Source organism: Procambarus clarkii, chromosome 70 (genome assembly GCF_040958095.1).
Source record: "Procambarus clarkii isolate CNS0578487 chromosome 70, FALCON_Pclarkii_2.0, whole genome shotgun sequence".
NCBI lineage: Eukaryota > Metazoa > Arthropoda > Malacostraca > Decapoda > Cambaridae > Procambarus > Procambarus clarkii.
In genome coordinates, this window is record NC_091219.1 from 17,414,433 (window position 1) to 17,428,992 (window position 14,560).

Genomic DNA, 14,560 nt, shown 5'->3' on the forward strand with positions numbered 1-14,560 from the left:
ATAAAACAGTAGAGATCATGCCACTAACAAAGGAGGTAGTAAAATTATAAAAATCTTTGAAAGTGCTAAAAAGTGATCCATGTGATTACAGAACATATGGAATCAGTACTATATCTACATAACCCTGGGCAACATAGATTCAGAACAGGGTGCACCTGCCTCTTACAGTGAGGGGGAGAGAGATCAAGGGAGTCATCACACCAGACCTGTCCTTTAACCCTTAAACCAGTATTTAACATTAAACTGTTAAATAGTCAACATCCCCAGGCCGCCCAAGAAAAAAATTGTTCTGGGAAAATTATTTTTTCTTATAACATTGTTAATTAGCCTTCAGGGAACACAAAATCCAAATAAAATGTGTCTAGCTCTTGTAGTTTAGCTGTAGTGGCCTGGAAAAGTTGCATATTTTTAGTTGGTGTCGTATAGGAGTAACTTTGTTGATATATTTTCATTGTTTCTCAATTTATTTATTTAGTTTTTTTCATGCTAACAGGTTGTATTTATGCATCAGTTACTGTCTATTACTGTATGTAAAACTTTGAAAATATATGTATGGATATACAAGTATAGATATTCAGACACCCACATACTTATTCATAATAATACATGTATACAGCTGTATATATATTATAAGCCTAAATTTTAAAAATGCATATAGCACACATTTTACCTCAAATATATACATGGTAATCACTCATTTGCTGTTGCTAAAAGTTTAGTGGTCAGGTGAGGTGAAGGGTGGTAGCAACAAGACGACAGTGAACCATGATCAGTCTAACTCCAATAGTGGTTCATTACAAACGTTTGAGAGATATCTGCAACATTTACTAACAGCAATGTAACACTAAACGTGTTCAATTCCTACCCTCACAAGACTCTGCAGCCTCGACACAGAGCAGACAGCCTGACTCCGGCCGCATAGAGCTTCCACGCTCTCATCCCGCACACTTGAGCTCCTCGACTCTGCCTGCATTCAGAGCACCATACTCTACACACTCACCCTGCATCTGAACTCTCCACCCCCGGCCTCACTCAGCTCTCTGCCCTGCTCCAAGCTTTATCTCAATTAGTACAACACTTCTCTACATTGCTGTAACCAAGACTATGTTAAATAAATATAAAAAAAAAACACTAAATTGTGTGTAATAAACCAAATACGCACACGTAAACATACGTTACCAAAGTCTTTCAATGGGCCACAGAAAATAACACGTTTAATGAGGATAAGTTCCAATTACTGTACTGTGCTTTGGAAAAAATGGAAAACACCAAAGCAGAAATCATACATAAAGCACAGTCATAGTATACTATTGAAAGATAAAGCAGTGTAAAAGATTTAGGAGTAATCATGTTGGAAGTCATTACTTTTAAAGGTTACAACAAAGTTGCAGTCACACCTACAAGAAAAATGACAGGTTGGATAACAAGAACCTTCCAAACAAAAGATGCCATGCCAGTGATACTTTTTTAGACATTAGTGCTCTCTGGAGTTGAATATTGTTGCACACCATCAGCCCCATTCAAAACGTAAGAAATTGCTGACCTGGAGAAAGTTAAAAACATCCTTTACCGCTGAAATCCTCTCAATAAAATACCTACATTTTTGGAACTGCCTAAAAATGTTTAAATCTGTGTTCCTAGAGTGCAGGCAGGAGAAATACATAATAGATAGGCACGTTGAAAGAGAACTCGATCAACATCAAAAGCCCAAGACTTTTCAACACACTTCTCCTTCACATATGGGGCATAACTAGCCGACCTCTCGCAGAGTTCGAAAGAGAACTCGACACGGATCTTCAAAGAATACCTGATAGACCAGACTGTGACTCGTACATCAGGCTGTGAGCAGCAGCATCAAACAGCCTTGTGGATGAGACCAGGAGGAGGAGGGAGGGGGGGAGAGAGAGAGAGAGGGGGGAGGATGGGGAGAGGGAGAGACATTCATCCCTGGAACCTTCAACATGTAATAGGTAGCCTTCCATGGCATCTAAGGCCATGTCATACTGGTCTAGCAATTGTGGTAGGCAAGAGTGCCCTGTTCTGAACCGTGTTATCCAGGGTTATGCAGATGGTGTGAAACCGTGTGTTTTGTGATTCCTACTTCTAAGCACTCGTTGAAAGAGTTTTATGACAAGTGAAGTTTGTGCTATTGGTATATAATTTTTTGCCTATGCTTTATTCCCTCCGTTATGGAGTTGTGCTATCTCTGCTGTTTTGAGTACAATATGTCAGTGATAACACCAGTATCTAGGCTACATTTTCTAAAAAAAATATTAAGGGTATGCAATTTTTTTTTTATTCTTAATTAATGTGGAATTTCAGGAATCGGGGCCTGATGCAGAGTGCATAGGCATACATCTCTGGCTACTTCAAAATTGTTAATGAATGGATGTTACTTTAGACTTGCATAATTACCTTAATATATCTCTTGTTCTTGAGAATTACTGAATAAATACCAAATGTATGTAACATTAAATGTAGTGTATTGTATAGATACATGGTGTCAAGTAATTTTTGTTTCTGTATACAGAAGCTGCTGTACGGACAGAACTCATGGAGCAGGTGCCTCAGATTGCAGTCCTGTGCCATGAGTATCCAGACAATTTAGGTGGTGTTGTGGCAAACAACTTGGTGCCTATGGTTGTTAAATATCTCACAGATCCAAACAATCAGGTAAAAAAAATTTTCTACATTGTACTGTTTCTAGCATGTATAAATAACTAGTTGAACTCGACACAAGATTAAATTAAAAAAATCTATGTTCTGCATGTACCTGGTTTTCTGGTGTCCTTGCTTATACAAATCAGTTGCTGGTCCTAGACAAATGTTACCAAGGAAAACAATGGTAACCGTATGCATAATTTCATTAGTAAATGCTCATGAAAGTACTGTAATAAAAAAAAAACATTTTGGTTGGGGATAAATCATTGACTGCTGATCCTGGGTTACTTGCTTATCCTGTTGCTTGATACCATGGCACAGTATCAACATTACAAATTTGTAAATTTATATGTTGTGGAAAATGCTAACCATTTAGATATGACTTTTTTTTCCTCATGCTTTCCATGGTTTTAAATGGGGTTAAAAAAAAGGTAGAATTTTATCAACCCATCCTTTAACAATTTTAGTACCTATAGCAACTATGGAAGGCATGTGCAAAATGTGGACTTTGTAACCCTTACCCCCCAGAGTATGTTTTGTGATATTGGAATTCTAAACGACATTTCAAAAACTTACAGCCTACCCATCAAACTATAAAAGTAATAAGATTTGATTACTGAATCAATTTGAATCTGATTACAGTAATCAGATCAGAAACCTAACATATAATCTTTGGTCTAATTTAGCACATAATCAAAAATGTACTATAGAAACAAGCTTGGCATTTAACATACCTAAGAAAAGATTGATTTTATTGTTGCCTTCTTTCTTTGGCTCTTGGAACTCTATAGTACAAAATGTAGACATTTTTTACAGCAACAGTTACATTTTGTAAATTCCACCCATAGTACTGTATCTATAGGTACTATAATTTTTGGAAGACATGTTGATTTTATTTATTCCTTTTGATTTTATTCCTTATGATTTTATTATTCCTTTATTTTCTTAGAATAATTATCTCCTATTTTGAGAGGTACAAATAATTTTTTTTTTTTAAATCAATGTTGTCCATTTTGTAATAAAGCATGGTCCAAGTAACTCGTCTACAAGACAAAATTATTTTTGCAGTATGAAAGTTTATATTTCTAGTTGGTATTTCTTTACATTAGTTCCCTACAGTCAAGCTTCATCCATGTTTCTGTGATTATAATAATGTCATTTATTTCTGTGCATGTGAGTGCCGTGTTTGTCTTGTAGGTCGTTATCTTAATGCTCTTGTCCGTCATTTCATTACTGTAACTATCTCGAGAACTATCAATAATTAGTCAATATGTCTTATTACCCCAATATTTTTCCTCAACAGTACCACACAAGTTTGGTTAACAGCTTTACAATTTGTCGTCTTGTTTACAAGTTTACTCAACTTGTTTAAATGTTGACATATACTCAAAATTTACCCTTCCATTGAAGTTGATAATGCAACCAGTCGTACTTTGTAAATATGCACCCTTTCCCTGTCATAAATATAAAAATCTATCATGTAAGTTGTCCCATTTATCAGGGAATGATAGTATAAATTTTTTATTTGTCCATCTGGTAGTTAATGCCAGTTAATCATTGCCAATTCATGCTTTAGATAAAATGCCACATGGAGCGTCCTTCCATGGTTGTAGTTAACTTGGTAGCTGTCCAATATTTGATGGGCAATTCATCACCTGTCTCGACCGGTGGGGGAGCCGGTCGGCCGAGCGGTCAGCATGCTGGACTTATGATCCTGTGGTCTCGGGTTCGATCCCGGGCACCGGCGAGAAACAATGGGCAGAGTTTCTTTCACCCTATGCCTCTGTTACCTAGCAGTAAAATAGGTACCTGGGTGGTAGTCAGCTGTCACGGGCTGCTTGCTGGGGGTGGAGGCCTGGTCAAGGACCAGGCCGCGGGGACACTAAAGCCCCGAAATTATCTCAAGAAAACCTACATTTCCCACCTATATTGTTATTGTCATTAGCTTCTAGACATAGAGGGTGAATGAGACCCCAATTCATACCATTGTCTTCTGCTGACAATATATTAATTTTCAATCTTGGAAAGTACACCTGCATATTTGTCCTTCCTGTTCTTAGTGTAGAATGTCCTAATCATATTTCCAAACAGAGTCCCCCTAGATATCAAGATACTGTATTCTTTTTTTCTCTCAATGCACTTAGGTGTTTCACTTCTGATATTCCATGCTTTCTTATTGTGCACATCCTGTAAATAATAGTTTTTTCATTGAGAGTTTTGGCCTATTCTGTTTACTATCTTCCAAGTATCTGGCTAGGTCTCCCTGTGTTTGAGTAATTCTTTCACATGCTCATAACACACACAAACTCGACTTCCTCTGTCAATCTCTCTTCCAAACCAGGCCTTGCAAGAAGCTAATCCCCATGTTGTAACTAACACTGTTCAACATAGCCACCCTTGAAAATCTGACCAAGCATATTTAGAGGGATATATTCATATAATTTTGTCAAGCATTAAGAAGAAGAATATTTCTACTTAATGATTAAACGTGTTTCCCTTTCTCATTCATTTTAGGTTCGGAAAACTTCCCAGGCAGCACTCTTGGTGTTGCTGGAACAGGAACTAGTAAGTCGAGACGACGTGCATGACCAGGTGTGTCCTGTCATACTTAACCTTACCAACACAGACGCCATGGATGACTTCAAAACCGAGGCAGTAGCGGTGAGTTATTTGCATCTTAAGACATGATTTCAGAACACACACACACTTACTCTTAGATTATTTAAGTGTATTTACTAAGTAATTAATTAAGATATACTGTAATTCAAATGTAATTACGAAGTGTACAAACATGAGCATGCTCTCACTCCCATTCACTCACTATGAATTTCTGAAACGAGCAACTTCAAGAACAAGAGGACACCGATTCAAGCTATGGAAACAAAGGTGCCGAAGAAATATTAGTTTTCTTTTGCAAACAATAGTAGTACATGAAGTACTGTAGTAGATGATTGGAACAAGTTTAGTAAGGAGGTGGTGGATGCCAAAACCGCCGGGGAGTTTCAAAGCGTTATACGACAAAGACAGACAGAATACCACGAGAGTAGCTCTCATCCTGTAACTACACTTAGGTAATTACAGTACAGTACTTAAGTAATTACATACACAATTTAAATGTGGAGGGCTGAGTAGACAGCGATCAGAGTTCATAGTCCTAAGGGGGCCCGGGTTCGATTCCTGGCCGAGAAAGAAACAAATGCAGTAGGTAGTTTTTCTTTTGCCCTGATGCTGCTGTTCTCCTACCAGTAAATACATATCTGGGAGTTACAGCTGCTATGGGCCGCTTCCTGGGGATGTGTGTATATTACACACATCTTTCTCGATAGAGAGAGATCTTTCTCTCTCTATCTTTCTCTTTCTATCTTTCTCTCTCTTTCTATCTTTCTCTTTCTATCTTTCTCTCTCTTTCTATCTTTCTCTCTCTTTCTATCTTTCTCTCTCTTTCTATCTTTCTCTCTCTTTCTATCTTTCTCTATCTTTCTCTTTTTCTATCTTTTTCTATCTCTTTTTCTATCTCTATCTTTCTCTTTTTTTCTTTTTTTTCTTTTTTTCTTTCTTTCTCTTTCTCTCTTTCTCTTTCTTTCTCTTTCTCTTTCTCTCTTTCTCTTTCTCTCTTTCTCTTTCTCTCTCTTTCTCTTTCTCTCTTTCTCTTTCTTTCTCTCTCTTTCTCTTTTCTTTCTTTTCCATTTTTTTTTTTCATTTTTTTCTCTCCACTTGCTCTCTGTCTCTGGTGCGCTTGCTCAGGGTTTGTCAATGTCCATATAAGTGTCAAGAAGTGATGCAAATGTTTAGAGAGATTATTGAGGAAGAAATAGGTAAGGGTTTCATTGGGATATTAGTCATGGTTGAGGCTTTGATCAGGATTTATAAAGGATAACTTATATATGAAAAGGAAAATGAAGATCTAAAAAAATATATAGCTTACTACAAGTAATACATACACACAAGTAATCACCTTATGAGATTTTCTTCTCGTATTGGAATCCTTTGTGATATTTTGTGCCTTTTGAATATCGCACCCATTTGACGGTGCTATATAGCCACCCGGGCTTGGTGCCTTCTTTTGATAATTTCTTACTTACTACAAGTAAGCATTTCACTGCAGGAGGAAATTATTGGTTTCACTGACAAGGTTATGAGATCTGAGGCAGCAATTAAGGAACTAGTGAAATAAAATGATGAAATGAATGGGCAGACAAATTTAAAGATATTAACAGGGAAGTTTTCACATAGAAAAGAACTCGGGAGTAACACTACATGCTAGCCAACACGAGGAATTAGGCAAGAATATAGGCATGGACAGCTCAAGTAAAGGAGCTTAATAAAGGATTGGAAAAGTACTAAGAGGAATTATAAGAAATGGACACAAGATGTAAAAGAAACAATAAAAAAAAGTGTACGTGTTTGGAAGTCAAAAGCAGAAATGAGCAAAAAGATACATTGGACAAGGAATTAGGACAAACTGGTTACCAGCAGTAAATTAACCCTTAGACATGGGGTAATGCAGTTATTTAATTAAGATTGATTATTATCTGGGTTTTACATTCACGATGCAAATAAGGATATAATAGCTCACCGTGGGTGTCATGGAGCTTACACAGAGTATTCACACTAACGTGATGCATCAATGAGAAATTCTGTAAGAGCCGTGATGAGTATTCGAACCTATGCTGTGTGTGTTCACAGGCGCACACTCTAGACAACTAGGCCACGACATGGTAAAAGGATTGCAACTTGGGGTACTAAAACCTGGGGTTCTACTGTACCTACGAGGATTCCCAAGGTTTCCACTGAAGCCCAGCCGGGCTGTGGTAGATATATGGGCCTGCGGGCTGCTCCAAGCAACAACCTGTTGGACCAAGCTCTCACAAGTCGAGCCTGGCCTTGGGCCCTGCTTGGGGAATAGAAGAACTTCCAGAACCCCCCTTCAATCAGGTTGCCATAAAAATCAAGTCATTGAAGCCGAACTAGAGTTTGACAAAGTCCCCCCATGCACTCTGGCTCTGTCATCTAGGAATGTTGCATCTTGTTAGTGTGATTACTCTGTGTATTGAAAAAAAAAATGAGCGTCAATAGGTAGAACATTCCTAGATAACAGAGCCAGAGTGCTCAGTGGGAATTGTGTGAGAGTGGTTCGGCTTCAATGGAAGCCTTGGAAATCATCGTACTTACGTGGTACTACTGGGGTGCAGTAGTACCCCAGGTTGTGATCCTTTTACCATGTCATGGCCTAGTTGTTTTTAGTGTGTGCTTGGGAACACCCATCGCATAGGTTCGAATCCTCATCACGGCACCTATGGATTTTCTTGTGGAGCTTACCTATGAAAAAAATCCTGTTATCCATTCATGGTCATGTTCAATGTGAATTGTCATGCATGTTACTAAGCGAATGTGGTCAATGTTTAAAAGTCCAACATAGTTACATGATATGTATACTAATGATGTTCATATGGTTTTCATGACTGTATGGTTGTAATGAGGAATACCAGATAAACCAGTCATCAATTGAACCATTATCATGCTATGTGTGTACTAAGAGCCTGCTGTTGTCTGTGGGTTGCAAATTGGTGGCTTATGCCTTTGTTTCACTCTGTACTCTCACCCATACCATGCCAATTAGACCACATATCATCACCCATAGCCAAACACTATTTTAAATTGTTTATATGCTTTCCACTACATTATATGGTTGTAATGAAACCAATTATCAATTGAAGCATTATCATGTTACGTGAATTGTGATTTATCAAGTTATTCAACACACATGCTCTTGTAAATAAAGAAGAGAAACGAGTGATAAACAATCAATGAAACATCCAAGGATAACATAAGAGTAGTGTCTTGCAGACCTCAGTCTCATCAAATTTGGCATCGTGTATTGACAGTGCGTTTGGAGCCGACATGGTGCACGGATGTTTCTTGATTGCGCAGATATGTCCAACAAAGTCAAAGAATGAACACTCCAGCCTAATGACAAATCAAAACAATGTGCCATGAACCTGTGATGTCTCGGGGTAGAAGGCATTAGAGTGGTGGACCAAGTGGCTGTCTGTTCAAAATATATCTTGCCTGAATGTTACTTGAAATATTACCGACACTTAACAATTTCGGAAATTCCGGAGCCCCGCATTTAACGACCTGGGTACAGCCCCATATTAGGCCGTTAAATCGAGGGATTCTGTATATTCGTTTTTTTTCCCCCACTTGGCAAAGAATGACCATTTTTCTATAGCCGCTGAACAGGGGTTAATAGAAAACACTGTAGATAGAAATAAGCGTATAATAATTGCTGGTTACAGTATTTGGAAAAGGAAATACAGTACCATCTGAGATAGAGCCAGCAAAAGAGGAAAAAATAATTGAGAAATTAATGGATTGAGGAGAAGGCATTACCACAAAAGAAAATGTCAGTAATTTTAGGAGGATAGGCAAATATGAAAAATATAAGAATTGCCCCCTTAAGGATGATATATAATGAAGTGAAACAAATGATGAGTGCTTAGGACGGCAGGAAATTATAGGATGATGTGATTGGAAAACTATGGTCATCAAGATGAAACCTTGCAAAGGAAACAAAAAAACTATAACTAAACCTTGATGAAGTGAGATGAGAGTAGGAACAAAGACATATTTATTCTATAAGATAGGAATTGGGAAGCCTGTGAAATGGCACACAAAAACAAACCAACAATATCATTAAGAGGAAGGGAGAGTAAAGGAGGGAATGTGTTCTTAAAAATTTGTGTACTGACACAACTTTAGGGAGACGATAATACAATATTGAAGCAAAATGATATAATTCAGCTTAACACTTTCGCTCGGGGATGACGCAGCATTGCGTCATCCGTTTACTGGCGGTAATGCCGGGGATGACGCAGCATTGCGTCATCCACTTTAAAAATTCGCCAAAAATCAGGTTTTTATCCGATTTTTTGGGGACTGGTTTTAAAATGTGCGCCGATGTCTTCCCATTTTCTTTGTTGAGCCTCGTCGCCCTCAGGCTGCTTGGCACACGCCGTGGGCCCATTGTCTTTGCTCCACTGTTGTGACCAATGTCGCTTCCCCTCGCATCTCAAACGTGTGAACATTTCGGCTATTTTCCGTGGCTATATTTCTTACTGCGGCTTTAGAAACTATCTACGCTTACTCCACGATGGATAGTAATCATGAACAAGGCCCTTCCAGGAAGAAAATTGCGAAAGAAAGGCTTGAAAAGGGTAGGAATTGGGAGTGTAGCAGGAAGGCCTCTGAGCACTCACTCACGGCTAACACGTGGCCCGTCTTCAACTCGTCGGCGGTTGGAGCGTGACCAGGTTTTTTTTTTTATAGGCTAATGTTCCTCTAGAGAATTTTATTACGAACCCATTGAGACCAAAATGAAAGACCTAGGACAAAAATTGAGGTGACCAGAGTGAAAATAGTGAAAACATTTTATCCCGTTTTCGCGCTCCCGGGTAACTCGTTCGCACTTTCTCTGTTTGCTGCGGGTAATTAGCCGGGCTTTTGGAGTTTATATGCATTTAGTGCTGTAGAGAATTTTATTGCGAACACAATGATACCAAATTTAATCTCGTAGAAGGAGAATTGAGGTGACAAAGTTGAAGAGAGTATACACTTTTCGGAATTAACGCGCGCTTCCGTGACACTCTGGGGCCCATATCGCCCTGTCGAGGGGTGGCGCGCGGGGTGAGCGAAAGTGTTAAGATACCAGTTATTGTCACACAACAAACAAAGCATTAAGAAAATATTTTAAATGAGGTAATATTACCAAAGGGCTACTCTATTCGGCGGCATGACAAAAATTTGAAACGGTGGAGGCATATCATTGCTGGTGAAAGAATACCCATAGGTAAGAGTATCAATAGTCGGCAATTCACAAGTTGACATAATATAATGGTAGTGAAGATTTGTAATCAGGATGATAAAACTGATAATGATAATGCCTACAATCCACCAGGAAGCAATGCATAAGTAAAGGAGGCATTGAATGGCAAATGAAAGGATCTCATGATGATCATGAGAGATTTTATCTGATCTTACTATAGATAAATCTTGAGGTTTGGTACTTTGTGACATCAACTTTAAAATCAATAGACTGGGAGGCCTCCAAAACAAGACTTCCATCATGGCCAAAGTATGCCACAACATTTTTTTAGTACCCCCATAATCATAAAATGCATTTTAACAATTCAGTATTAGAAAAACAAGTTGGGGGAATACATTTTCTGCACACTAAACACACTGTAGATTGATGACAAAAAAATTCAAGAAAGTGATACCAACATCAAATCATATATCAGATCTCACACTAACCCCATTGGATGTTAAAGTAGCGATAGACAGTATGCCTATGTACTCTGCACCAGGATCTGATTCCTGGAATTCCTTGTTCATCAATTGCAATAAAACCACTATTGTAGTTTCATTAACTACCATATTCCATGTTTTTGGAGATGAAGCCTAAATACAGTACCGTTGACACTAAAAACAGCAAAGATAATGCCACTCCTAAAAAGAGAGACTAAAGCAGAGGCAAAAAATTGCAGATCGATTGCACTAACATAAAAATCTGGCACTAAGAAGTAAGATAACAAAACACACGGGATCAGTGTCTATGTAATCCTGGACACAACATGGGTTCAAAACAGGGTGCTCTTTCCTCTCACAATTGCTAGTCTACTATGATATGGCTTTAGATGCAGTGAAAGAAAAAACGAAACCTTTATATAATGTACACACTTTGCAAAAGCCTTCGACAAATGTGACCATTGTATTATTGTATACAAAATGTGCTCAAAGAAAATGTGCAGGAAAAATAAGAAGGTTAGTACCGCAGGGTACTGTGCTTGCTCCAGTACTTTTTCGCAATCTATAGTACTGTATCTACTGTAACTTCAAAGTAGGTCATATAACAGAGGTACCAGTACTGTACTAGGGAAGACGGGACATCTTGCGGTCATCTTGAGATGATTTCGGGGCTTAGCGTCCCCACGGCCTGGTCCTCAACCAGGCCTCCTTTTTGTTACACATCCCCAGGAAGCCACCCATAGCAGCTGTCTAACTCCCAGGTACCTATTTACTGCTAGGTGAACAGGTGCATCAGGGTGAAAGAAACTCTGCCCATTTGTTTCCACCTCCACTGGGGATCGAACCCCGGAACCTCAGGACTACAAATTCTGAGCGCTGTCCACTCAACTGTCAGACCCCCCCCCCCCCAACAGACATCATTAACGTTGCTGTCATCCTGTAGCTTTACATAGGTAATCACACAGGTAATTATACATAGTTTCATCATCATAAAAGAAAATTCAATAGTGATATCAATTTGAGGACTTACTACTGTATAAAACATTAGATCCAGAAGATTTCAGACCCTTTGTTCCAGTAAATATTAAAGTAGCTTCAGACTGCTGAGCTCGTGTACACACACACACTGTACTGATACTGCATACAGTATAATAAGAGCAAATGTTTTCTATTATTACTGTGTGCTACCATTCGGTATTTATTTAAAGATCTTGGACTTTCTCCAAGATCTTGAACAAGTGCCTTTCTCCTAAGGCACTTGTCCCCCCACATTATACTATAGATTATTTTGGGAAAATAAGTTTGGATATACATTCCAATTTCCTGGAATACATTCCTGATGGAAATAGAAGGATTACAGTACCAATACAAAATAATTTGCACCAAATAGACCAGTTATAAGACAGCAAGGGTAAAACAAGAGATAAACAAATGTAGCCTTCATATGTAAATTTATTGCTACAGTAATTATTGACAAATTAATTACATTTTATATTAGAATACTGTACAGTATTTAGAAATTGAAATTTGTGTGTTTACTTTGAATAGAATTATTTGTCACTTGTTTTGTAATGTTAACTTTCATGTTGTACACTGTTTTGTAGAGATTTATTAGTGTAGTGTTATTAACTTACCTTAGTGCTTTAACAAAAAAGAATGTACTGTATTTGGAAAATCTTAATATTTTGAATATAAATAGAGTATATTGGTACAAGGAAGAAAACCCCCAGAAGACTTGGTGTGGTCATTGTGAAAGACATGGGTAGTGAGATGTAAGACATGGCAACATCTCACTACCTTGTCTTTCACGGTGCCTCCTACCACTTTCATCTCGACACATCGTAACAGAGAATGTTGCTTAATATTGTATGTTGACAAGAAGTTGAATGAGATTCTGGACATTAAGATTTATGCTGTGCACACCCTCCAAAAGGTACATCGCTCTCCCAGGTGATGAGGAATGAAGAGAAGTGAGTCAGGCACTGGCATCAAACTGGTTTGTCATAGCTCGCTGCTCGCTATACTATCACAGCCAGCTTTGATGAGCAGTGCCTGGTGTCTCGTCACTGCCACAACTACCTGTGCTGCTCAAAGGTTTCTGGAAATGGTAAAATCCTAAAAAATCAAGTTTGTGGCTGACCAATTTGTGCCCTTATTTGATATTTGGTCCTTTGTCAATATTGATCTTTCTATGGAATGTTCAAGGGAAATGTGATTTGGCATCTGTTTGTCATTTTGATAATTCATTCTGTATAATAGTCATGTGGAAAGATATGGCATATGACAGTGTATAGAAGGAGAAAGTGAATGGTAGGAGTGAGATGGTATTGATTCAAAAGTGTTGAGTGTGGTTGGTCTTGGAGCTCTTGTCTATGTGGCTAGAATACTGATCACCACCCCAAGCCTCACTTTCCTCTTGTCTTATTGTCTTACCTCACAGTAAAGGTATCACCTTTGTTACTTCTAATATAGTTTTCATTATAATCAACCATTGTTATACAAATTATGGTTGATTAAATTTAGACATTTTAGTTAATGTTTTAATTATAATATTGCTCATACTGTACTTGCAATATCAATGGGTTATCACTAGTGGTCTCGTGCATAACAAAGCTCTCGTGCAGCACCTTAAGCTTGTTGTAACTTGGCTGCTGTTTAGCCCCACAGTTCTCATATGTACTATAATTTATATTTATAGTACCCATCATTGATCAATACTTTTTTATTATCCTTTCCATTTATTCTTGAAATTGGTGACGTTTGTTCTATCATTAATGTTATCTATTTTCTTCAGTTTGTTAAGAGTGACTCATTCTTGTAGTTTCACACACTACAGAAATATATGAAACGACAAAAAATATCGTAATTAATATTTATACGTGATATTCATTGTAAAGCCAAATAATGTACAAATCACCATCTCTATTTTGATAGCCAAACTAAATTCATTATAGTATACTAAGTAAAACATGTCTATCCGATTGACTGCAATTTATCTTTTTCTAAACAGTACTGTACCAGTCTTTTGTATCATTCATTTATCATTGATTTTGTTATAATTATTAGGTATTCCTCTTAGGGATGATTGCATTATGATTTGCTCTGAACTATTTTTTTGTCTCATTTCAAAATGTTCACTCTTTATGTGGTACAGTATCTGGGAGTGCCATTTTGGTATTGGTCTCAAACTTTCTAGGTTTATAAATAGCGGTGCAAGAAATACTTTCCTATTGTGAGAAAATTTGACAGATTTTAGAACGGTTTAAAAATGAAGGTGTATTGTGTTGTGGGGGGAGGGGGGGGGGGGGACTTTAGCAGTGATGAAAGAATAAAGCCATTCAGCTGTGTAAAAAATTTTTACACACGTTATGTTTAATACAAACACTACTGTGCTAAGTTTTACATCATATGAATGGTTAAATGTATTTTATTTATTATTATTATTATTATTATTATTATTATTTGAAGTGTTTCCCCTGGAACCATACCATTTACAGTAGTAAAGTATAAATTTTCAACAAATTCACATTGTATTTGTTTTTAAGGCGGAATATAAAAGCACAGTGATGTCAGTCTTAGGCTGGTATATCAG

At 37.7% G+C, this 14,560-nt stretch overlaps 1 protein-coding gene across 5 annotated transcripts in view; it reads left to right on the forward strand.

Moving 5' to 3' along the window:
• The window catches only part of LOC123750434 (serine/threonine-protein phosphatase 4 regulatory subunit 1), a 365,399-nt gene that overhangs the window by 304,737 nt on the left and 46,102 nt on the right, over positions 1-14,560 (forward strand). For all 5 annotated transcript variants that reach the window (XM_069311602.1, XM_069311603.1, XM_069311604.1 and 2 more), the window contains 2 exons: positions 2,531-2,673; positions 5,176-5,322. In XM_069311602.1, coding sequence (XP_069167703.1) covers positions 2,531-2,673; positions 5,176-5,322 — 290 coding nt within the window. The remainder of the gene's footprint in view (positions 1-2,530; positions 2,674-5,175; positions 5,323-14,560) is intronic.